The sequence below is a fragment of the Notamacropus eugenii genome, chromosome 2, assembly GCF_028372415.1.
Source record: "Notamacropus eugenii isolate mMacEug1 chromosome 2, mMacEug1.pri_v2, whole genome shotgun sequence".
Lineage (NCBI taxonomy): Eukaryota > Metazoa > Chordata > Mammalia > Diprotodontia > Macropodidae > Notamacropus > Notamacropus eugenii.
In genome coordinates this window covers 40442938-40468173 of record NC_092873.1, presented here as the reverse complement: position 1 = coordinate 40468173, position 25236 = coordinate 40442938, and the positions used below count along the sequence as shown (strand labels likewise).

Genomic DNA, 25236 nt, shown 5'->3' with positions numbered 1-25236 from the left:
GTTCAGATCCTCACATGAATCTAAGACAGCATTGATTTCCCCGCAAAGCTGCAGCTTACATGACTGCTCTCCAAACAACCAGAGCCTCATCCCACAGCTCTCAGCCTACTCTGATTGTGTAGGCCCTGGTCCTGTAAAGGCTGTTCCCACACTACCACCCATTCAAGCCTCGTTTCAGCTTTAGAATCATCACTTTTTTTTTCAAGGAATAAATGCAAACCTTAAAAATACTGATACAGCTCTCTGAACAGCTGAAGGATAGATAGCACAGAGACTGAATGAAAAGTAAGAATAGATATTTCGTTGTGATTCTGAACCTGATAGCATCTTTAAAGTTTTTCAGAGTGAATCATATGAAATCTGGTATATGAGAAGTTGTCGGACACACTTAAGTTTGTGAAGCTGGCAGCTGGATTTTCAGTATCTTCATCTTTGTATGCACAAGCAGAGGTCAGTGATCTCTTTACCTAAGTTTCTCCTGGAAACTCAAAGAAAAGGGACTTTGGTGGGCCTAAAATAGAGGGAGGAAAAAGGAAAATGGTAAAATCAGAGGAAGAAAAAAAGGGGAAGTTAAAGATAGATGTGTATAATAGTGGGGAGTAAGGGAGCCCAAGCAGCAGCAGCTTCAGACCCCACATGGTTCCAAAGCCCTTTTATCTCAGGGAAGTGCTAGGGGACTCATCAGGAAAACCTTTGTTTGTTTGTTTTTTTAAATTATTTTTAGATTATGACATTTTTTCCACAAAATTTTGAGTTCTAATTTTTTTCCACCTCTTCCCTCCCAGAACACCTTGCATTCTGATTATCCCTTCCCTCAATGTGCCCTCCCTTCTATCGCACCCCATCCTTCCCTTATCCCCATCTCCTCTATTTTCTTGTAGGGCAAGATAGATTTCTATACCCCATTACCAGTATTTCTTATTTCCCAGTTATACGCAATAACAATTCTCAACATTCGTTTCTAATACTTTAAATTCCAACTTCTCTCCCTTCCTCCCTCCCCAACCATCTCCACTGAGAAGGCAAGCAATTCAATACAGGCTATATATGTATCATTTTGCAAAAGACTTCCATAATAGTCATGTTGTGTAAGATTAACTATATTGCACTCCATCCTACCCTTTCCCCCCCTTATTCTATTCTTTCATTTGACCTTGTCCTTCTCAAAAATGTTTACTTCTAATTACTGCCTCCTCCCATTTGCCTTCCCTTCTATCATCCCCCTCACCCCACTTGTCCCCTCCTCCCCTACTTTCCTGTAGTGTAAGATAGATTTTCTTACCAAATTTATTTAGCTTGTTATTCCCTCCTCAAGCCATATGTGAAGAGAGTAAGCTTCACTTTTCCCCTCTCACCTCCCTTTTCTCCTCCATTGAAAAAGATTTTTCTTATCTCTTTTATGAGTGATAATTTGCCTCATTCCATTTCTCCCATTCTCTTCCCAATATATTCCTCTCTCACCCCTTAATTTTATTTTTTATAGCTATCAGTCCGTTCTGATTCAACTCAGCCTGTGCTCTGTGTGTGTGTGTGTGTGTGTGTGTGTGTGTGTGTGTGTGTGTGTGTGTGTGTAATCCCTCCACCTACCCAAATACTGAGAAAAGTCTCAAGAGTTACAAATATTATCTTTCCATGTAGGAATGTAAACAGTTCAGCTTTAGAAAGGCCTTTATGATTTCTCTTTCCTGTTTACCTTTTCATTCTTCTCTTGATTCTTGTGTTTGAAAGTCAGACTTTCTCTTCAGTTCTGGTCCTTTCATCAAGAATGCTTGAAAGTCCTCTATATCATTGAAAGACCATTTTTTCCCTTGAAGTATTATATTCAGTTTTGCTGCGTAGGTGATTCTTGGTTTTAACCCAGTTCCTTTGACTTCTGGAATATCCTGTTCCAAGCCCTTTGATCCCTTAATGGTAGAAGCTGCCAGATCCTGTGTTATCCTGATTGTATTTCCACAATACTCAAATTGTTTCTTTCTAGCTGCTTGCAATATTTTTTCCTTGACCTGAGAACTCTGAAATTTGGCCACAATATTCCTAGCAGTTTCTCTTTTCGGGTCTCTTTCGGGAGATAGTCAGTGGATTCTTTCAATATTTATTTTGCTCTCTGGTTCTAGAATATCAGGGTAGTTTTCCTTGATAATTTCATGAAAGATAATGTCTAGGCTCTTTTTTTTGATCATGGCTTTCAAGTAGTCCCATAATTTTTAAATTGTCTCTCCTGGATGCATTTTCCAGGTCAGTTGTTTTTCCAGTGAAATCTTTCACATTATCTTCTATTTTTTCATTCTTTTGGTTTTATTTTGTAATTTCTTGGTTTATCATAAAGTCATTAGCTTCCATCTGCTCCATTCTAAATTTTAAAGAACTGTGTTCTTCAGTGAACTTTTGAACCTCCTTTTCCATTTGGCTAATTCTGCTTTTTAAAGCCTTCTTCTCCTCATTGGCTTTCTGGACCTTTTTTTCCAATTGAGTTAGTCTATTTTTAAAGGTGTTACTTTCTTCAGCATTTTTTGGGTCTGTTTTAGCAAGCTGCTGATTCGCTTTTCAAGCTCTTACATTTTCTTGAGCCCATGCATATTCATTTTGGAGGTACTGGATGCAGAAACCTTGACTTCCTTTGACAATAAATGCATTGTTCTTCCTCATCTGAAAGGATGGAAGGAAATTCCTATTCACCAAGAAAGTAACCTTCTATGGTCTTATTTTTTTCCCCTTTTTTGGGCATTTTTCCAGCCAGTTACTTGGCTTCTAAATCCTTTGTCAAGAGGAGGGTCCTAGTGCTCCTCCCTCTTCCTCACCCCAGGACCGTGCTCAGGGCTGAGGTTCAGATCAGCTGCTTAATTCCCACAAGGGCTTTAGGCTGAGTACTTCACAGATGGATGCTGCTGCTACCACTGCCACCACCTGGGGCCAGTGCTGGGGGGGACCCTGCTCCCCTCTCGCCGATTTGAGAAAGCCCTCTCACTGACCTTTGAAGCTTTCTTTGGCACTTGTGGGTTGAGGGATCTGAGACCCTCCCTGCTGGGGCTTCTGCCCTAGCGGCCTATTCTGGTCCTGTTCCTCCCGGTGCCGCGCAGCCAAGGCTGGGCTCCACTCCACTCTGCACCCTGTGCAATAGACTTTTCCTATCAGCCTTCCAGGTTACCTTTGGCTGGAAATCTCTTTCATTCTGTTCTGTGGCTTCTGCTGCTCTAGAATTTGTTGAGAGTCATTTTTTACCGGTATTTTATGGGCTGTGGGGGAAGAGCTAGAGTATGTGCTCTTTCTACTCTGCCATCTTCAAAATCCTTGATTTTTAAAGGACTGGTATGAAAACTGCTTTTCTTTTTGAATCTCAGTTGCCTTATTTCTAACAGTTGTAGATAGCTTAGTATCTTACAGAGCAGTTGTAATGTGAGTCAAATTAGATGCTGTATGAGAAGTATTTTATAAGTGCAGAAGCACTTAGATATAGTATTTGAAGGTTTACAAAATGCTAACCTCCCAGTGGTATAGTGGGGGCAGTAGCATGATCATCCACATCCATAAACTGATGGTCAGAGAAATGATAGGCAGTCTCATCATTGGGCTCAGAAATGAGCTAAACCTCGCAAAGGAACTTGGATGTTTCCCCAGTATATTGGAGAAGTAATTCAGGGCTCATGCACTTTGGTTAACCTAAGTACTTAACTATAAACATTTTACAGCTTTAGTTGTCTAGTTCTGGCTATAGAGGAGTAGACTTCATCCTTCCAGCCTTGGGGAAGGACTGAGATGAAACACACTCTGTTATGCAGAGAGACTGAGAGGCCTCTCTTCTGAGCTGGAGCCAATCCTTAATCAAACACAACCTGTCTGACACTGTGGACAGATTGGTTCCTGAGGGTCCTATTGGAACCTTTCAGTTACAATCAGGGCAGTGGCGTTCATCTTCCTTAGAGATCCTTTTTTACAGATAACTGTTTTTGGGTCGTCTTTCCCTCTGATCAGATCCTGGTTGTGCCCCTTACTGCCTGAGTGGCATTGGACAAAGAAATTCACTTCTGTGGGTTTTAGTTTCCTCATTGGCAAAGTAAGAGGGCGGTGCTAGGTGGCCTCTAAAGCCTTCCAGCTCTAATTTCCTCATTGGACGTGAGTTCACCCCTTTCATTTTTGATGTTAGTAATTTGATTTTCTTCTTTCTTTTTTTTAATCAAATTGACCAAAGGTTTATCAATTTTATTAGTTTTTTCATAAAACTAATTATTGGTTTTATTTATTAATTCAGTAGTTTTCTTAATTTCACTTTTATTAATCTCTCCTTTGCTTTTCAGTATTTCTAATTTGGTATTTACTTGGGGATTTTCAATTTGTTCTTTTCCAAGATTTTTTAGCTGCATGCCCAAGTGATTGATCACCTCTTTCTCTATTTTATTTATGTAGGCATTCGAAGATATAAAACTTCCCCTAAGAACTGCTTTTGCAGTATCCCATAAGATTTGGTAGGTTGTCTCATTATTGTCATTCTCTTGAATGAAATTGTTGATTGTTTCTATGATTTCTTCTTTAGCCCACTTCTTCTTTAGGATTAGATTATTTAGTTTTCCAATTGATTTTTGGTTTATCTTTCCATCATCTTTTATTACATCTAATTTTTATTGCATTATGGTCTGAGAAGGATGCATTGACTGTCTCTGTCTTTCTGCACTGGATTGTGAGGTTTTTATGCCCTAGTACATGGTCAGTTTTTATATATATGCCATGTACTGCTGAGAAAAAGGTATATTCCTTTCTATTCCCATTCAATTTTCTCCAGAGATCTATCATATCTACCTTATCCGGAGTTTTATTTACCTCCTTAACCTCTTTCTTGTTTATTTTGAGGTTAGATTTATCAAGTTCAGAGAGGGGGAGGTTGAGGCCCTCCACTAGTATAATTCTGCTGTCTTGTTTCTTCTTTCAACTCCCCTAACCTCTCCTCCAAGAATTTGGATGCTATACCACTTGGAGCATACATTTTTAGTAATGATATTGCTTCATTGTCTGTGGTGCCTTTTAGCAGGATATAGTTTCCTTCCTTTTCTCTTTTGCTTAGATCTATTTCTGCTTTTGCTTTGTCTGAGATTAGGATTGCTACCCCTGCTTTTCTTACATCAGCTGAAGCATATATATTCTGCTCCAAAGGCCTTCCAGCTCTAGAACTATGACCTTAGGGAGTAAAATACACACCTTTACTTGGCAAATGCTCCTGTCTGTGTGCCTGATACTCTAGAAGACCTTGTTTAATTGAACTCCAGCAGCGTTTTTTAGTGCTCTTGCGCTGAACCAAATCAATCAGTCTATCAACATTTATTGAATGCTAGGAACTATGTTAAATGCTCGGGCTACAAATTAAAGGCAAAAATGGTCTCGACCTTCAAGGAGGTTTTGTTCTAATAAGGGAGACAACATGTACACGTTGGGACAGCTAGGTGGCACACTGGAGAGAGTGAGTCCTTTCTTCAGGTTTGACCCTTACTAGCCATGTGACCCTGGGCAAGTCACTTGGTGTCAGTTTCCTTATCAGTAAAATTGGGGTGAAAATAATCCCTACCTCTAAGGGTTATTGTGAGGAACAAATGAGATAATCATTGTAAAGTGCTTCGCCTAGTGTCTGGTGCAAATGTTAGCTCTTGTATCCATATGTACGTACATATTGCTGCTTGCTTGCTGCTCTTTGTCCTTCATTCTTAAAAGAGGACCATGACATTAGGGAGGTGATGCCATCACATGCAAGTGAATTGGATTTAAGTGAGACAGCTGTGCAAAGTCACCAGCCTCATTTTTTTCCTTTAGAGCCTTCTGGCTCCAGTGACCAGATATGGTTCAGGACGACTGGATGCAACAGCCCTATCAAGGTCTTTAATGACTGGGTCTCAGTTTGACTGAGGTTGCGACCATTCAATAATTAGGCTTTAAAAAAAAATGAGACAAAGAATGACCTCTTTAAAAAAAAAATTGGGGTGGAGACAAGATGGTGGAGTAGAAAGATGCACCTAGTGTAGCTTTCCCCCCATAGCCCATAAAATACCTGTTAAAAAATGACCTAAACAAATTCTAGAGCAGCAGAAGCCATAAAACAACAGAGTGAAAGAGATTTCTAGCCCAAGACAGCCTGGAAGGTGGACAGGAATCGCACCAGGTACACTCAATTTGGTATGAAAATCTATATTACTCTACAGGAAAGTAGGGCAGAAAGGCAAAACGGGGGTAGGGGAGATGACAGAAGGGAGGGCAAATGGAAGGAGGGAGCAATTAAAAGTAAGCACTTTTGGGGAGGGACAAGGTCTAAAGAGAGAATAGAATAAATTGGGGGCAGGACAGGATAGAGGGAAATATAGTTAAGTCTTATGCAACATAATTATTATGGAAGCCTTTTGCAAAACTACACATAAATAGCCTGTACTGAATTACTGACCTTGTCAGTGGGGATGGGTGGGGAGGGAGGAAAGGAGAGAAGTTGGCATTCAAAGTATTAGGAACAAATGTTGAGAATTGTTATTGTGTGTAACTGGGAAATAAGAAATATCAGTAATGAGGTATAGAAATCTATCTTGCCCTACGAGAAAAGAGAGAAGATGGGGATAAGGGAAGGATGGAGTGTGATAGAAGAGAGGGCAGATTGGGGGAAGGAATAATCAGAATGCACGGTGTTTTGGGGTGGGGGAGTGAAGAGATGGGGTGAAACTTTGGAACTCAAAAATTTTGTGTATATGAATGTTGAAAACTAAAAGTAAATAAACATTAAAAAAAATCTGGAAGGGGAAGACCCTCAGGGTTTCTGACCGAAATAGAGACAGTTGTTATTTTCATTTGTTTTGGGCTTGTCAGGGCCCAGACTATCACCAAGTAGGACTTGGGCTGTTTTGGGGTTAAGACTGGTTTTTAAGAGGAAAAACAAAACAAAAAAAGTTTCCGAGATTAAAATTTACATTCCCTTTGGGCCAACCACTGGCAGGTAAGGGTGTGATTCCCACTGTGGAGATAAAAGAAAGAAAAAGGAAAGTGAAAGAAAGCTGTCTATATATGTATACATGTATATATGTATATGCTTGTACATATAAATAAAAAGAAGGAATCTTTAGAGGAAAAAATACTAATAGTTTTTTGGGGGAGTGGGGGGGAGGAAGAGGCTTTCCTGAAATCTTTCACGAAGTCTTGAAGGAAGCCGTATATCTGAGAGGTAGAGGTGAAGGATGCGCCGATTCAGAAGATAGAGGAGTAAAAAGTAGACTAGTGACTTGACCATATATATATATATAAGACTGGAAAGGTAGGAAGCATTCAGGTTAAATGTCAAACAGTTTGGTTCTCATTATATTTAATCCCACAGGGGATGAAGAGCCAGTGAACTTGATTAAGGGGTGACTTGTTCAGACCTGTGCTTTAGGAAAATCACTGTGACAGTTGTGTGGAGGATGCATTTGAAAGAAGAAGACAAATGAGGTCAGAATATGGTGGTTCATTGAGCATCCAGAATATGTGTATTTACTTATTTGTCAATTATATGTGCTAGATATTAGAGAGAGAAATAAAAAAGAAAGAGATTAAAAAGGATAAGATAAATTTGAAATAGCATCTGCTCCTAGAGCCAATGGGAACTGCTGAATTTTATTGAGGGGCTGGGTTAGAAAGGGGAGACTGATGAGACCTCTGCTTTAGGAAAGTCACTGTCCAGTGTGTGGAAGATAGATTGGGAAAGGGAGATGCTTGAGGTAGGAAGGCCTATTATACGAGTGTAGACTGAGAGAACTGAAGAGGATCTGAGCTAGGGTGGAAGCTGTGTGAGTAGAGAGAGGGGGATGGAGGCTGGAGATGTAGAGGGATATGCAAGATGAAGGATGAGGATTTAAGGCCGGTCTGGCCATCAGCGAGCTTATGGTCACTGTGCTAAGCCCAGGGAACACAAAGACAGTCCTTACCTTCTAATAGGGGAAGACAACATGTAAGAGGAAGTTGAAAGGGTGGTGGTGGAGGGTTGGGGGGGAAGGAGTTACCCAGAATAGAGGGCATTGTAGAGAAATCTGGTGAGAGGCAGGAGTTCATGAAGTCATGGCTGACTTGGGCTTTCTCCTTAAGATTCTGGGAGTAACTGGCCAATTAGAGAAAGAAAGGTTGCAGCGATGGAGGGTACTTCTAGTGTGTGAAGTCACTAAGTAGACTGGGGTTTCTGGGACATTGTCAAGAATGTCTGGGTGACTGGAAGATAGTGGTTCCCCTGATAATAATAGGGAAGGTTGGGAGAAGATGATTTGGGTGAGAGAAGAAAATCAGATTTCTGATCATCCCAGCTCATGCTATTGATTCATTTTTCTTTCCCCTATCTGCCCCCCCTTCCCAGAAGTGGTAGGAAGCAGAACTCTTTGTCACTCATCATTGCCCAAGAGTGAATTGACCATGGTCAAAAAAAAAAAAATGTTACCTTGTGCACTGTGAGTCCCATCACAAGCTCAGGCAGCAGGCTTCATGATCAGTCATGGTTGGTTAGTATGTTGGTCAACATTCTTAAATCTTTCAAAGTGGTCATTACGATGTTATTTGTTAATTGTTCCACTTGTTCTGCTGTCTTCACTCTTCCAGTTCATACAGATCTTCCCAGGTTTTTCTGAAACCATCTTTTTCATCTTTTCTTGTGACATAGAAGTATTCATAGGCCAGAGCATGTTCAGTTCCCCAGTTGATGGGCACCTCCTTTGTTTCCGGTTGTATGCCTCCACAAAAAAGAGCCATATATATGTATATATGTTTGTCCATGTGCACCCTTGCCTTTTTCTTTGATTTCTTTAGGGCCATAGGCCCAAGTGGTGTTGCTGGGTCTAAGGGTACACACACTTGAGTAACTTTTTGGGCTTTGGTTGTGTCAGTTCTCAGTTCCACCGACAGTAGTAGTGGGCTGGTTTTCTCACAGCCCTTCCAGTGACTGTCATTTTCCTTTTTTACCAACTTTGCCAGTATGATGGGTGTGAGCTCAAAGTGGAAGCTCAAAGTAACTTTAATTTTCATTTTGCTCATTATTAGTGATTTAGAACATTTTTTCATATGATTGTTGAGAGCTTGGATTTCTTCCTTTGAAAATCACTTGTTTATACCCTTTAAGCATTTATCAGTTGGCGAATGACTGCTGTTATGAACTTGATTTAGTTTGTTATGTATCTTGGAAATGAGACACTTTTCAAGAAACTTGATGTAAAGATCTCTTTTCCCAGTCACCTTTTTACCTTCTAATGACACAGATTCTTAATATAGTCTTTCAGTGACATTGATAGGCTTTCAGTAAGTTACTCCTATTTACGGAATATATTCAGGGATGTGTTGTTTCTTTGTGGAATTAGAATTGCACAGATGTATAAAGCTGCTGCTTTTGATTCCTTTGACCTTTTGCTTCCTAGACATCAGTGTTGAAAGGAACCTTAGACCCTTCATGTAGCCCAGCCCCACACATCAGTGGTTGTGATGGTTGGAGTCAGTCAAAGAATGTTTTTGTAAACCTGCCCTGTGCACAGGGCAAGGATTTTAACAGCCGGATGTCTACAACATAGCTATGAAATAACAGCAGATTACCAGAAAGAAAGTATGGCTTCGTTAGGATGGACCTCATTACTTTGGACTCTGTGACCCTTCAGCCATCCATTCACCATGTAGAATGTATGTGAGATCAGGTCAAGGAGATCTGCTGTGGTATTATTCCTCATGCTCGCATTCAGGGAAAGTTGAAAGTGGTCTAAATGGTAGAAAAGACTGCCTCACGTGTTAATGAATCGTTTGGCTGGCCTGTTACTGAAATTGGACAAGATGTGGATGTGCTCTGTGTTTTTAGGCCCTCATTCTGTATCCTTGTGTAGATGAGGTAGCACACTGGCCAGGAGCACTGGGCCTGAAACAGGAAGGCTTGAGTTCAGATCCTGCCTCAGATATTTACTGGTTCTTTGATCCTGCACCCTCTGTATTAGCAGCTGCAAAATGCAAAGTAATGACACCTGCTTCAGAGGGTTAATGAGGATCAAATGAAATTGCAAACCTTAAAGCACTGTATAAATACCAGCCATTTGTTAAACTTTATTCAGAAAGGAATAACTGAAAGAAATAGGGCTATAACATTATCTCACATGTCCTTTTTGTAAAGAAATATATAAGCTGAAAAGTTGTCCACTCACTTCCCTCCTCTCCCTTCCCCATTTAGGAAAAGGTTTGTTAAAAAGATACAGTCTTTGAAGTACTAGACAATTGTCCTTTGCTCATGAGCTGTTCTAATCATTTGTCTTTCTTAGACACACACACACAGTCAGCTTTCTTCTGCTCCTTCCTGGACTAACTTGGGAGGCAGGAGACTTGAGTTCCAGTCCTCACTGTCATAATTACCTGCGTAACTCTGGGCAGGTCACTTTGTCTCTTGCCCTCCCCCAAGAGCACTAGAAAACTGGTGCTTTTGAGCTTTTGATTTTGTTGGCAGCCGTTGTTGTCAAAGGAAGAATGGAAGGCATTCTTCTGGTTTCCTTCGGGCTTCTCCCAGATGACCTCTGAGTTTCTAACGAGCTCCAAGTCTCTCAGCTTGTGCCTCTGTGCCATCATTAACAGTGGTTATTTTAAAAAAAAGGTTTAACTGAGGTGCCTTGAACATCTTCCTGCTAATATGTAGGACAGTTCTTAATTGTTTCTCCATTTGATTTACTCAAGTTCTTCATTCCAAAGTTTTCCACCTTGCCTTTTACTTTATTAAAGGGGCAATACCCTATTTCTTCATGTTTTAAACTTATAAACAAAATAATATGAATTTCTTTACAAGTAGAACAGGGTAACAGAGGTGCTTTTATACTAGGAATGGGATGATTATCTTTGTATTATTGATGGGAGGAAGGTGTTGTTTAACAAACTTTGTCCTAAAGGAGAGGGGAGAGGAGGGAAGCGGGTGAATGGCTTTTCAGCTTATATATTTCTTTACAAAAAGGACATGTGAGATAATGTTATAGCCCTATTTCTTTCAGTTATTCCTTTCTGAATAAAGTTTAACAAATGGCTGGCGTTTCTATTGTAGTATTGATGGAGGGAGGAGCACAAGTAGCTGAGCTCCTTGTCTGCAGAGACTCTCACAAGGCACGAAATGACTTTTATGTCTCTAGTGATCCACATAGAGTGCTGTGCTTGCCACCAGTTTAAAGCTTTAAGGGAAAATTGCATTTAATGAAAAATAGTCTATGTTTCCGTCTTTTCCCTTATTACAGATTGATAGGTTTGGAATCTCTTTGCAAATGTCTGAGTCCTTTTATACTATTGTGCTTGGGGTCTTCAAGTCTTTGTTGTTGTTCATTGGCATACTTTTTCTCCTCCTGAGGGAAAGAAGTGGCCCATGTAGCAGAACAAACATATTAATAAGTATGTACATTATATACTGCAGTATTTATGTACTGTAGTCTGCTGAGCCTGGGACTGGCTCTTTGAGACTCTCCCTAGCCCCAAATACAGTACAAAGCTTTGAATTTTGAGGCAGCCATTGTTGTAAAGGATAATGTCAAAATGGTTACTCTGCTTTCCTTTTTTCCTAAATTGAATCTGGACCACTCCTGGTGTATCTTTCCAGGAAGCTCTTGGTCCAAGCCCTTTTTTGCCTCGTTTGTTGGGCTTGTTTTTGATCATTTCTAGAGGCATTACTAAATGTGAATCTGGATATTGTCACTAATGTTTCTTTCACTATTCTTTGTAGTTTTCCCATTTGCTTTCATTGAGTTGCAGGGGGAAGAGGAGGTATTTATTCTTAGAGTGGGAAAATGGTTTAAAATTACCTGATTTTTTTTCCTAGATGGTACAGCTGCATGCTTGGAAAGAAATGTAGTCTGGCTCCATTGAAGGAGGAGCTTCGGATACAAGGGGTAAGTCCTAGTCTGTTTCAGCAACAAGGGAAACAAAGATGCTGTGGGCCCCAAGCATGGGCAGGGGGTATGAATGAGCCAGTGGTCATCAGCCTGTAAGGAGCCCCTGAGGATCAGGAAGTAAAGGCACACTTGGAGTGGAACAGGAGCCGTCTGGCTTTCCTGGGGTTGAGGCAGCCTTACATAACGAGCTGGAAAATCTCAGCAGGCAATTAAAAAGGGGATTGGTAGAGAGGGGAACAATAGGCCAAGGGAGGGGGTGATTCAAATATATTGAGATATGAAAAAAGTCTTGAAAAGAAAGCAATTATAAGTCCCTTCACTGGACAGAACATAGTAGAGGTTTAAGAACCCAAAGGGAGAATTCTGAACAGTAAGTTGGTAAGTTTTGTGGCTCCATGTATCATTTCACATATTTGAGAAGATGCTATGGATTTGGGAGAGTTGACTCAGCTTACTGTGTTGGGGAACCTTCTGTGATAAACTGGAAGAAAGCTTGAGTTGGAAAACCTGTCTGGCTTCTGCCTGGGCCAGTCAGTAAACTATGAGAGTAAGAAATGCTCTTTCCATCTTGGACTGGTGGTCACAGTGCCAGTGAAGGTAGCAGCAGTTTGTGGGGCTGGAAAGCTGCCTGCTAGATTTGCTGCCCTTCCTCCTGCTTCTCACCAGCGCTGTACTTCTGTCTAAGCTCCCATTTTATGAGGACTACTTTCCACATTCCTTGCTCATGAGCTGTGTTTGGATGCTAAAGCATCAGTGCCTCCTAGTTGGCTTCATCAGGGAAGGTCCCTGCCCTCAAAGCCCCATTTTAAATTCTGTATTGGTTCATAATCATTGATTGATTGACACTGTTGATGACAACACTGTTTTGGATGGTTTGCTTCATTGTCATTCGATGATATTTGATGTCTTTCTCACAGGTCCCCAAAGTCACCCACACTGAATTCTGTCAGGGGCGCACAATGAGATGGGCTTTGGCGTGGAGCTTTTATGATGATGTGACGGTGCCTGTAAGTACTGACCCCTGGCTCCTGCTTCTTTGACCTGAGGTGTAGTAGTCAGAGCATGGTCCTGCTACATTCCAGGAGTTTCTGAGATGTGCTCACTTGCCTGCTGGCCTCTTCACTGTGGCTCACAATTGAAATACTGGAGTCTGAGGCTGTATTGCCCTTTGACCCCACCTTCCTCCCCAGATTTGTGCAGTGAAGGCCAAGGTAACTTAGAAACTAGTCAAGATAGCTTTTAAAAGCAAGCATTTACCCTGTTAAAATTGTAGATCTGTAAGACTCCTTTAACAAGTGTTCCCTTTTACCTTTCCTTCTTTTCCTTCCTTTCCTTCTCTTCTAAGGCATTTGTGAACTTGAGAAGCTGAGGGGCTTCTGGAAGATCCCTAACCTTAAGCTTGAACTCTTAGAGGGTAGGAAGGATGCAACCCATAAAAATTTGAAAATATGTTCCCCAAATTTCAGTTTGTAGACTTTTTTCTGTCACTTAGTGAATAGCCTTCACCTTAACTCTTAACCACATGGGGATGGAGCACAGAAGGAGTCATCAAGTTCTTTTTGAAGCTGGGTACACTGAGGGCCAGAGAGGTAGAATACAGGGTGGTGGTCCCAGATGATCTGAGCAGTTGCAGTGGCAACAAGCAAAGGTATAAGGTGACAGCAGTTAGTTTTCTTTTTTTCCCTCCTGTATATCACATTGTTAATCAAAACTACTTGGTCTATTGGATCATAGATTCAGATTAGAAAGGACTCTTAATAGCTTAGGTAGCCCAGGCCTTTTTATTGTATAGAGACAAGGAAACTGAGGCCCAGAGAATTGACTTAGCTAAGGTCATCTAGAGAGTGAGGTGGGATTTGAAACTAGTTCCTCCATGCTTATGTCCTGTTCTCTTTCCAGTGTGCCATGCTTGCTGCTAATTAAGCAGTTCATTGCCTCCCTCAGCACACTTCTACATTCACGTGTTTATTCAGGTGATCTTTTGTGAGTGCTTCCTCCATGCATGATGATTCATGTAAGGCTGCTACTTGGAGGACAGTAGTACCCATGCCCTTCAGGCTGCTGGAGACTTCCTAACTTCTTATTTTTGTCCAAAGCCAGTTCACGGGGGTGTTGTCTATGTTGGAGAGCCTCTTGGATCCAAGTCTGTCAGTGTATGCTGCTGCATGTACAGATGGCAGTGGAGTAGCTGGCAGCCATTACTGTGGTGTTTTCTGAATGGCTAAACTGACAGCCTGAGTGGCGTACTTCGAGGGACTCCCAGACTTCTTTCTCCCTTGTAGGGCTGCTTGGCAGGGTGGGAGAAGGCGTGCAAGGGGAGGGGGGGAGTGGGGATTAATTGAAGAAAAGTTTCCTTCTTCTGTTTTGACAACTTTTGGCAGACCTTTGAAGGTGTTGGAAGGTTGCCCGAATGTACTCTAGGTGATTGTTCTCGATGATTTATATAGAGAATTAATTGATTGGAAAGGTGACTGTGGTTGATGCCTCCCTCCTTCTGCCAGCAGCTGTGAAGGGCAGTTCTATCTGAGACCAGACTAAGACTTCTAAGAACCTTCCTTTTGAAATGGAGGGCACATAAAACTTGTCCCTAGCAGAGTGGCTAGGTGGTGCAGTTGATAGAGCAAGTGCCCTGAAGTCTGGGAGGATTTGAGTTCAAATATGACCTCTTTTTAACTGTATGACCCTGGGCAAGTCACTTAACCCTAATTGCACACACACACACACCCCCAGAAAAAAACAGTCTAAAAAAGGAAAGGACTGAGAGGTCATGTAGGAGGTCTGACCTCCTTCCCTCTCACCAAAAAAAAAAAAAGACAACCCCCCCCCCCCCCACACACACACACACACAATGGTTAAAGGTCTTTTTAATGCACTGCTTTCTTCCTAGGCAGACCCAACAGCTGCAGTAGAGGCAAACAGCACCTGCTTCCTATATCCATTGGCACCCCAGCTAGAAAAACTGATAATTAGCTCTGGCAAAGCCCATGCTAGCTCAGAGACCAGAGTCCTCCTGGTCTCTGTTGTGTGTCTGTCTGTGGATGTCTGTGCATGCGTGCATGTGTGTCTTGAAAAATTGGTGAGGTCTCAGGAACAAAAGGGCCCTGTTTCCGTATCTGCAGCTGATCCTTCAGAAGCGGCAGCCAGCCTGCTGCCCTGCCTTTGAAAGCCTGTTCAGTTTCTCACAATGAAGGAATGCCAATTGCTAAAGGTTTCAAATTTTTCCTATGGCAGAGCACTTGTCAACCCCTCCACCTCCCTCCCAGTTAATACCACATTCCCAAGTGTTTCATTAGATGCGCTTAACCTGCTCCAGGAAAAGTGGCAGTTTCTGATTTGTAGTAACCCAGCAACAGTTTCTTAGAACTGGCACACTGGGGGGGGGCAGTGTGTGTAGTTTTGCCCAAACATACCCACCCCCAGTTTATGGTTCAGGGTTTGGTTGTGGTTGGATTGTCACCTCACTTAGCCCCGAGTCTGGCAGGCACTGGGGGAAGAAGCCCAGAGAGAGTCACTTAAGCAGAAATATTGGCCTACTTCTTGCTTTACTTTTTTTTCATCCTAACCATTTTAGTGTAAGCATGCAAGTTTCTACGGCAACTTCTGTTTTCCCTTATCCCAGGCCTACTGACTCATTTCTGTTGATGCTGAACGTTAAGAAAAATTGAATTTTTACTGCCAAGTCAAGTGCCTTTGCTAAGCCTGTAGGATCCCGTTGTCTGGATTTATCTTAGCAACAAAAAGACGGTTCCTGATGTTGATAGAATTTTTGCAGAATCATTTCTGATGAGGGAACATATTTTAGTAACTGTTCTTTTCAGAATTCTAACAAGAAGCTTAATGTTTCTTCTTTGGCCCATCCCTTTTCTGTGTTACCCCAAGGAGACATTACCGCATTTCTGCCCTTTTGGGAAGCTTGACACTTAGAGTTTAAGGAATCCTCTCTTTGCCCGCCCCCCACCCCCACCCCCAGTCTAGCTAGTGAGTTATGTATAGTCTGATTTGCTTGAAGGATTTTTTTTTAAAGTATGTCTCATGTTGGGTCTCAAAGAGACATCTTTAGGATTCTTCCTTTAAGCCCAAGGCTCTCCTGTCAAGGGAGGTTGATAAACTTTGCCATGAGGTTGGTTTGAGAAACAGGATAGAAGTTATTTGTTAGGGTTAAGGTGGCTTTAGAACAGCTCTCCTTGAAGAGTGAGAGAGTGGAACATCATTGTTCTCAACTAGGGAGAGCACCTGGAATGAAGGAATGGGGTTAAAACCCTTAGGACACTGATGCCACCCACTTTCCTTGAGATCTTGGAGAAATTAGAAGCTTTTTTGGTCTATACTATAAGTTTACAAAGATCATGAGCCACTTGCAGATTCAGGTTGAAAAATCCTAGCTTTTGAGGGAAAAGGCGTAAAAGGGACCTAGCTTTAAAGCCAGGAGCACCCTTGAAGGTCACTGAGTCCAACCCTGTTGTTTTACAGAGGATGAATTTACTGGTTCAGGCAGGGGAAGTGACCCAACCTTCAGAGCAGGATCATTTAGCGATCCTGTATTTGTGTCACCAAGTTCTCAAAGCCTGTGAGTGACATGTGCAGCACACTTAAGTGGCATTCTTTAAAAAGGATATGCTTTGTCATCTAAATCGTCTTACACAGTCAGTTGTCGAACCCTCCCCCATTCTTCGATTGTTCTCTCATCATCAGCCAGTTTGTGGTTTAGCTTTCTTGGAGATCCAAGCGCAGAAGGTTTCTTTGAATGTGACTAACTAAAATAGTTGGTGAATCTGATCTTTCATAGAGCCATAAGCAGCAGTACCCAGGTACAGCGATCTTGTCATGTAGGGGCGATCTTTGAGAAACCACTCAAGAATTATCCTAAAGACTGACAGTGTTTCAGTTTAATATTAAAAAAAAAAAGTTATATGCATGATATATAATCAGAATAGTAACTAGTTGACCAAACTGAATTTTTCATTTCTGTAGTGTCACATAAGGCACTAAGTTAAAAATTACCCAAGAGGAGATATGATCCGCGGGTCATTGGCCCTGCCAATTGTCCTGTCTCTGGATATGTTGACCAGGGGAGCTGTTGAGTGAAGACCTTACTTTCTGTCAACTTTCTGTCAAATTCAGCACGTATTTGTTATGTTCCTAGAATTATAGGGAACAGAAAAGAAATGTATAGGGCTTTGTCCTCGTTTCTCAAGTAGTTTTTTTCATAATTTTGGTAGAGAGAAAAGCCAAGTATGTATTCGGTTTTTGCAGAAAATAGTATGCGAGTAACTGCCCGCATGAGTGATACTCTTTAGAAAAGGGAAAAACCAGTCTGGGTTAGAGGTACCCGAGATCAAGAATGGGTGGAATATAAGTGATAACCGGAGAGGAGGAAGTGTTGCAGACAGGGTGGCATGATGGGAGTGGGGAAGGCTCAGCATGTTTCTGGTCTCGCTTCTTACTTACCCCTTCCTTTGATTTCATAACAATGTAGGAGGCCAGACATATGTGTTGGTATGGTTGCCATATAATCCATTGAAATCTCAATACAAGGAAAAGGGAGAGTAGAGGCCAAGCCTTTTTGTTTCTTTTGGGTCTGTTGTCTCCTTTCTTCCAGAGCTCTGGCAGATACTTGTATGGATTTGGATTGCTGCCCTGAAGCACAAAAAAATGAGGCACACTGAAAATCACAAATTACACCCCCTTAAACATCCTGCCTTGTTTCAGCTGGACAGTGACACGAGACTGAGTTTTTAATACTCCTGACCTTCTGCAGCCAAGGGTGGTGGGTTTTTTATGTAAAGGATTTTTCCCCTGCCCACATAAAAAAAAAAATTATGTTTAATTTTGTTCCCCATATTAATGTAAACAAGACAATGAAAAGTAAAAACGAGCAGAGCAGGTCAGAAGGATGTATTAAATGCCTACTATACATCAGATACTTCCCAGGCATCTCAGAAGAATTCATATTTAAATTTGGACATTGAATTTAATTTTTCTCTGACTTCAGACCAAAAACACATCACAGTGTCTGTGATCCTTTAAAATGTTTTCCTTTTTCTCAGAGCTGCTTTGGAATTTCTTTCTGGGAATCCCTTCAGAATATAATCTCATGAGGACAAATTTTAAGTCTTTGAAGGTGGGTTTTACGGCAGCCCCTAAATCATTCAGAGGCATGTTTGGTGAAAAAGGTAAATAACCAAGCTGGGTCATAGTCACACCCTAGCTGAAAAAGAGCTGCAACTTTTATCTTTGAGGGTTTTCCTTCCACTGATAGTGATCACTATCCCTTCTTGCCTTAGTGAGTATGTAGCACCATTAGTTATAGTGTGTTAAAAACAAATCCTGTTCCTGCTGGCTAATTTCTCCTGGTTCTCAGATGACAGTCTGCTTCCAGGACTGTGCTCCAAGACTTTTCACCTGTATTTGAAGAGAACCCTGATCCACCTCTGTTCCATGATGGAGATTTGGACTCGAGTGGAGAAACTGGGTTATATTCTTAAAAGGAAGGTGTGGCCATAAAACATTAAGGTTAATTCCTCCTGTGACTCAGTAATACTATTTCAGTTGGTTCAGACTTGAACTAAGGGATAGCTTGAAGGGGCCAATGCGCATTGGGTTATAGAAATTCTGACATGTTTCTTTTCTTTTAAAGAAAAAAAGTCAGGTAGCTTTTGTCAATCAGTATACACTTTACCTTCCCGCTTGGCTGCTCTAAGGGTACTGACTCGGATTTCTTTGAGGGCTTATTTGTTCATTCAAATATTTAAGTTAAGTTCTTACATTAGATCTTACTAGATGCATATGCACATAGTAGGCACTCAGTAAGATTTGAATGAATCAAGTAGGATTTTTCAATAAAATGTACCAGCTCTGTCCACCCAGAAATTCCAGTCTTTGTATCCCTAAAGTGCTGTGTTGACCCTGGTCCTTTGTCCTCCCAAGGAAGAGCATCCAAATTCAGTTTCTGTAAAGAGTGACAGAGAAAATGCCATGTTGCCAACGTGAATTTTTCTGTTCTTACCTCTGTAACAGCTTCAGAGGCATTGAGGTGCAGGGCTCTTTGCTACCTATCTGATGCTTCCCTCCTCACCTCAGTTGTCCTTCTTCTGGGCCAGTCTCTTGCTTCTGCCAGAACCTGGGTGCAGAGAGTCTTCATTCTCAGGAATTTTCTCAAGTAACCTTCTCTGCCTTACCTCCATCTCTTTCCTATTCCCCTCCTTTTTTCTCTTCTTCTTCTTTCTATTCTCCCTATCCTTCTCTGTCGTTCCTTTTCTCCCCACTGCTTCTCTCTTCCTCTTTTTAAAATCAGAGCACTTAATTTTCTCCTGATTTTCTTGAGAGTTGCTGTGAATTATAAAAAACAGTTCAGGGCCATATGTCATAGTCTCTTAGCTATGGGCATCTCAGTTAGACCTCATTCATAGATTTTGTTAAATCTGTAAGTGATGGCAAAAGTGGAAGTATAAGGAATCTTAGAACTCTTAAATCTTAAAAGTTAAAATTTGTAGGCCTTAAATTATTTAAGCAAATATATTAATTATTTTAACTTATTGTAACACCTCTTCCCCCATTTCTTCTGTGTTCTGAACAATGTCACCAAATAGTAAATAAAATTATTGTATAAACCATTAAATCCTTACAGTTTTGATAGAAACAGGCATCCTTTTTGGAGGGCAAATGACCCAGGGGATTGATTTCATTCTAGAATTTCAGCTGTACAGTAGTATGGGGAAGGGGCCTTCTAATCTGCTATCAGTCCTTTGCATTAAGCTGGATTAACCAGCTGCAAAACATTGATTTTTGGACTTTAAAATGTTGAATTATTTAAGTACAGCTTGCCTGGTAAACTAGGTTGTTGCTGTTGGAGGACTTGAAATAGGTCTGTATAGTGATGACTTTAGATTTTAATGTTAGCAAAAATAAGTTAAATTTTAATTGCTGGTGTGGGGGAGACAAAGCTATCCACAAGATTTACCATACATTGGACACTTGTGAGGAGGCGTGAAAGTGTACTAATATAAAGGATCTTGGTGAATAAATTTAAGTGGTGATTTCTTTTTTGTTTTCCAACTTTATTAATTTATTTGTTTTCAGTTTTCAACATTCACTTCCATAAGTTTTAAATTTTCTCCCCCTCCCTTTTCTCTTCCTCCCCAAGACAGCATGGACTCTACACATAGAATTCTATTAAACACATTTTCACATTAATCATGTTGCATGGAAGAATTATAACAAATGGGAGAAACCATGAGAAAAACAAAAGAGAAAATAGTCTGCTTCATTCTGCGTTATGACTTCATAGTTCTTTCTCTGGATGTGGATGGCATTTTGCATCAAGAGTCCTTTGGGAATGTTTTAGGTCCTTGCAGTACTATGAATGGCTAAGTCTATCAAAATCAGTCCTCAAGCACTGTGGCTGTTACTGTGAATAATGTTCTCCTGGTTCTGTTCTTTTCATTCAACATCAGTTCATTTAAGTCCTTCAGGCCTCTCTGAAGTCTTCCTGTTCATCGTTTTTCATATTTTATATTTTTATGTATTCCATTGCATTCATATACCACAACTTGTTCAGCCATTCCCCAATTGATGAGCATCCCCTCAATTTCCAGTTCTTGGCCACCACAAAGAGAGCTGCTATAAAGATTTTTGTACATGTGGGTCCTTTTCCCATTTTTATGATTTCTTGTAGATACCGGGATTGGGATACAATCCTAGAAGTGGTATTGATGGGTATGTACAAAGGGTATGCACATTTTTGGGGGGCATAATTCCAAATTGCTCTCCAGAATGGTTGGATCAGTTCATAACTCCACTAACAATGTATTAGTGTTCCAGTTTTCCCACATTTATTCCAACATTTATAATTTCCTGTTTTGTCATATTAGCCAGTCTGATAGGTACCTCAGAGCTGTTTTGATTTGCATCTCTCTAATCAATAGTGATGTAGAGCATTTGTCATATGACTATAGGTAGCTTTAATTTCTTCCTCTGAAAACTGCCTGTTTATATCCTTTGACATTTAACAATTGGGGAATGACTTGTATTCTTGTAAATTTGACTCAGTTCTCTGTATATTTTAGAAATGAGACCTTTATCACAGAACTCGTAAAAATTCTTTCCCAGTTTTCTGCTTATCTCCTAGAGTTGGTTGCATTGGCTTTATTTGTGCAAAAACATTTTGATTTAATGTAATCAAAGTTATTCATTTTGCATTTCATAGTGTTCTCTCTCTCTTTTTTGATTATAAATTCCTCCATTCTCCATAAATCTCACAAATAAACTATTCCTTGCTCTTAAGTGGTTATTTCTTAAGACCTGCCCTTGCTATTTACTGCATTTTAATGTGACCCTCGTGAGTAAAATAAGGATTTTCAGTATGTCAGAGTCCACATCAGATTGGAGGGAGAAGTATTGTTCTGAACAATACTGAAGTTTATTACCATTAATTTATATGAAAATTTTGCTTGGAAATTTATAAAAGAATGAAATTGTCAGCCTGTCGTCTAGCTTCAGGAGGAGTGTACAACTCAATTTAAAATATCTTTTTTCTTTTTAGTGAATAAGCAGCAAATCTGACATTTCTGATGAGATAATATCCTAGGGCAGAACTTTGTATAGTTAAGATTGGAATATGGAGCCCCATTTGGGACAGGGAAATTGTGTTATTTAAACCTACATCATCCATTTAATGTTTCTGTCTTGTTGAATCTGACCTCCCTTAGGCTTTTTGAAAAGCAGGTAACAACAGAGGAAGACCAAATTAGCATCCTGTGGGAAATCCTCACTGGAAAAGTCACTCAGGTAGAAACTGTTCATCAGATGGGTCAGGACCTATCTTTCTAGGAAGCTGTGCTGCTGCTTTCTTTCATCTCCATGTTTAGCCGTACTTTGGTCAGGAGCTCGAAAGAGCCCAGATGAATCCCAGGAATGGCCTTTCCAGTAGGATCTTTGTTGTGTCACAGGGCATAGGGCACGCATGGGCATGTGTGCATACACACACATTCTGTCTCTGATGTTGAAAGTTAACACCTGGAACTTGATTCTGTTACCTACTTTTTACTGCTTCAGATACAATGTAACTAGTTTAATACTTGGATTTTTATATTCTTGGCCAGGAGATACTTGAAAGTTGCGGGTACTCTGATGAATGGTTACTTTTACCTTTGCTATGTTATTAAGTCATTACAACACTACTCTCTCAACGTCAAACCTGAATCTGTCTGATCTTGTTGTCTGAGAATACCAGGCTTGGGCACAGCCCAGAATCCACTCTTGGTTATTTCCTCACAGGGCTTCTGATTGGCTTGTTTCCTCTGTTTCCATCCCTTTCAGGTAAATTCAATCAAATCCTGTTGTAGTTGTTGTTTTAAAACATTTCTTAATGTTATGATCTTTTGTTTAATCTGCTTATTAACTTAAAGATAAGCCTTTAAGAGGTGTTGGAAATTGCTACATTGAAAAGTCCTTAGTTTAGAAATATCATGGCTTTCCCCATGTGTCTGTATTAGAGGAAGAAACTTGCAACCTCAGAGTAGGTTCCTGTTATCTTTGCCTGCGGGATTGTAGGTTCTTTCATGTAATTTCAGTTTTCTACCTTAAACAATTCTGGTCTAGTAAAAGTGGTGCTGCTGGTAACAGCCCTGGAACCTTTAACAAGTCATTGAGCCTTTTTGTTCCATTTCCTCCTTTGTGAAATATGGGTCTAGGATTGTCTGAAAATAGCATTAGTTCCTTTCGGAATAGAAGCGTTTCAAAACTGTTTGACCTTCTGGGCTTTGTCTCCAATGTCCTCATTGTTATCTTCGTCTCTATATTGTTCGAATTTTAAGGCTCTGATCACTTCTGACTATAGTAAGATGTCTTTTGGGGGGAAGAAGGAACTAAATAGTCATAAAATGTATTTTGAAAACATTGTGTCTGGATAAGACCAATCTAGGGAGATGCTTTCATTTTTAAGAGCAAAAAAATATGGTGACGTAATTGAACTTGAATGTGGAGTTTGAGTCCCTCTAGTGGATATGGCCAGGAAAGATTTAGATTCCATGTTTGAGGTAGAGGAAAGAAAGGGATGACAGACAGGCTTACAGGCTTAATTTGGGTAAAACCAGCTTCCAAGGTCAGCATTTTCATGGAAATTTTGAGAGATGAAGAATCCATTGGTTCCATTAAGGATGATACTAGCTCATTAGCTAGCCAGATTCAACATACCGTACTTGCGGCTCTCATTGGTAATGAAAGACAAACCCTGGAAATCTCTGGCTCATTCTAAGCTTCTGCTGACGTTGAAACACATGTTAGAAATTGATGATCAGGGCGCATACAGTTCCTTTAGAACACATTGTGTCCCCAGGGCTCTTGTTGTTTCCTGAAATGAAGTCCTGTCTCTTGCATGAGACCTTTCTTCTCCCCCTTTCCTTCCAATCATTGGTGCTGTTCCTTTTTTCACTCTTGGAATGGCTTATTATATATTTTATATTGCCTTCTCTGTACATAGTCTCTCTCCACAACTCCTTAAGGAGCAAGGACTATTTATTTTTCTTATCTCCAACTCTTGGTGTAGAAATGTCATTGTATGGCATATATCTTTAACAGATGCTTGTATTCAAATGTACCCAATTGAATGGAATGATATGAGCCTAGTTTGGCCACAGCAGATAAGGGAATTACCTATTTGTTACTGAATTATTTTCTGTCAACTAAGGTGTTAGTGAAATATCTTGCGTGTGTGTGTTTGTGTGTATGTGTGTGTGTGTGTGTGTGTGTGTGTGTGTGTGTGTGTATGGATGGATGGATGAATGGTTATTTTGGATAATTTCTATCTACTAATTCCATCCCACCCCTCTTCTTTTTCTTTCAGTCACCTCCATCTAAGAGAAGAAAACTAGAAAAGCCTAGGAAGCCCATTACATTTGTAGTATTAGCAGCCACAATGAAAGAGTTATCCCTCAAAGCTTCTGCTGTGGGTTCGGAGACTGTAGAAGGTATAGCAGTTATTACAACATGGCTTGAAAAAATCCTCACTGATCTGAAGGTACCTGATTTAGGGGATGAAGATGTTTCTCCCTATCTATTTTGGGGGCATCAAGAGGGGATACAGAAGTTGATGTCTATGAAATTTTATCTTTTCCTCCAAATAGGTCCAGCATAAACGAGTTCCCTGTGGAAAAGAGGAAGTTAGTCTGTTCCTAACAGCCATAGAAAACTCTTGGGTTCATTTAAGGAGAAAGAAAAGAGACAGAGTGAGGCAACTGAGAGAAGTTCCTCGAGCCTCTGAAGACTTCATTCAAGCTATGGAAGAGGAGAAACCTCTGTCCAAAGAGATTGAAAATAACCCCGATTTGGCCAAGTGCCCTGATGAGAGCTCTCCACCCAGGCCTGCCATGTGTGGAGCTGAAACAGCTGTGTCTGAAAGTCCCCATCCAGACAATAGCCAAGAACCAATGCAGGAGGAAGGGACTGAGAAAAGGGGAAGGACAGAGGTTTTAGAAAGTGTCAGGAGCTCTTTTTGTGCCACTGAGGAGCTTGATGCTCCTGAAGAAGCTGCCAATACAGTGGCTGAAAGAGAGAAAAATTCTCAAGGGCCTTCTGGACATTATCTGTTTAAGTGTTTAATAAATGTCAAGAAGGAGGCAAATGACGACACAGTGGTAGAGATGCATTGGGTTGAGGGCCAGAACAGGGACTTAATGAACCAACTTTGTACGTATTTACGCAACCAGATTTTCAGGCTTGTTGCTAGTTAGCCACAAATTCCTGGCATAGCTGGCTCAGTCCAGTGTAGGGCAGCTTGCCTTTTAGAACTTCTTAGCAATTCAGGGGGAAAAAAGTCAGTGACACTAGCACGGATGTTTTTTTTTTGTTTGTTTGCTTTTTTAAAAGACAATTTCAGTAAGTCAACCCTGGGCTGGATTTTTTTGTTTGTTTTAGATGCAGGGAATCGCTGTGAAGTGACACCAGAGGAAATGTGCTGGATGTTAGTAACAATAAAAAACTACCAGGAGGCTGGGACTGTGGATGGATTTCAACCTGGCTAGCTTCATGTTGAATTGGCTCTCCAAGGCCAGCAGATTGTTTGTGTAGCATCTGAGGTTTGGGACAGGCATCAGGTTCATTTTGGCTGAGATGGTACCTTGGCCTGCAGGGATGTCTCAGTCTCTCAGGCTTTCTCTGGAGGGTACTGCTTTGGAGAGGCAAGTAGGGTTCATTACCTCCACCCAAAAGACTCAGCATCTAAGACTGGATTTGCTTACTCATGTTCTCTTCTGACTGACTTTTACCCAAGTCCCTTGCCCCACCCTGTATCTTCACACAGGAACCTAACCTTAGGGGTCTGACAGTGAGTTAGGGCTAGATAGAGCCCAGGAGCAAAGAGCTTCAGATTCATTCC

The 25236-nt window shown here is 40.8% G+C and overlaps 1 protein-coding gene across 2 annotated transcripts in view; it reads left to right on the top strand.

The window, feature by feature from the left end:
• Nucleotides 1–24874, top strand: part of METTL16 (methyltransferase 16, RNA N6-adenosine) — a 52178-nt gene extending 27304 nt beyond the window's left edge. For both annotated transcript variants that reach the window (XM_072639982.1, XM_072639983.1), the window contains 4 exons: nt 11792–11861; nt 12782–12871; nt 23707–23880; nt 23987–24874. In XM_072639982.1, the coding sequence (XP_072496083.1) occupies nt 11792–11861; nt 12782–12871; nt 23707–23880; nt 23987–24592 (940 nt within the window). In that variant the 3' untranslated portion in view covers nt 24593–24874. The remainder of the gene's footprint in view (nt 1–11791; nt 11862–12781; nt 12872–23706; nt 23881–23986) is intronic.
• Nucleotides 24875–25236: the final 362 nt, after the last annotated feature.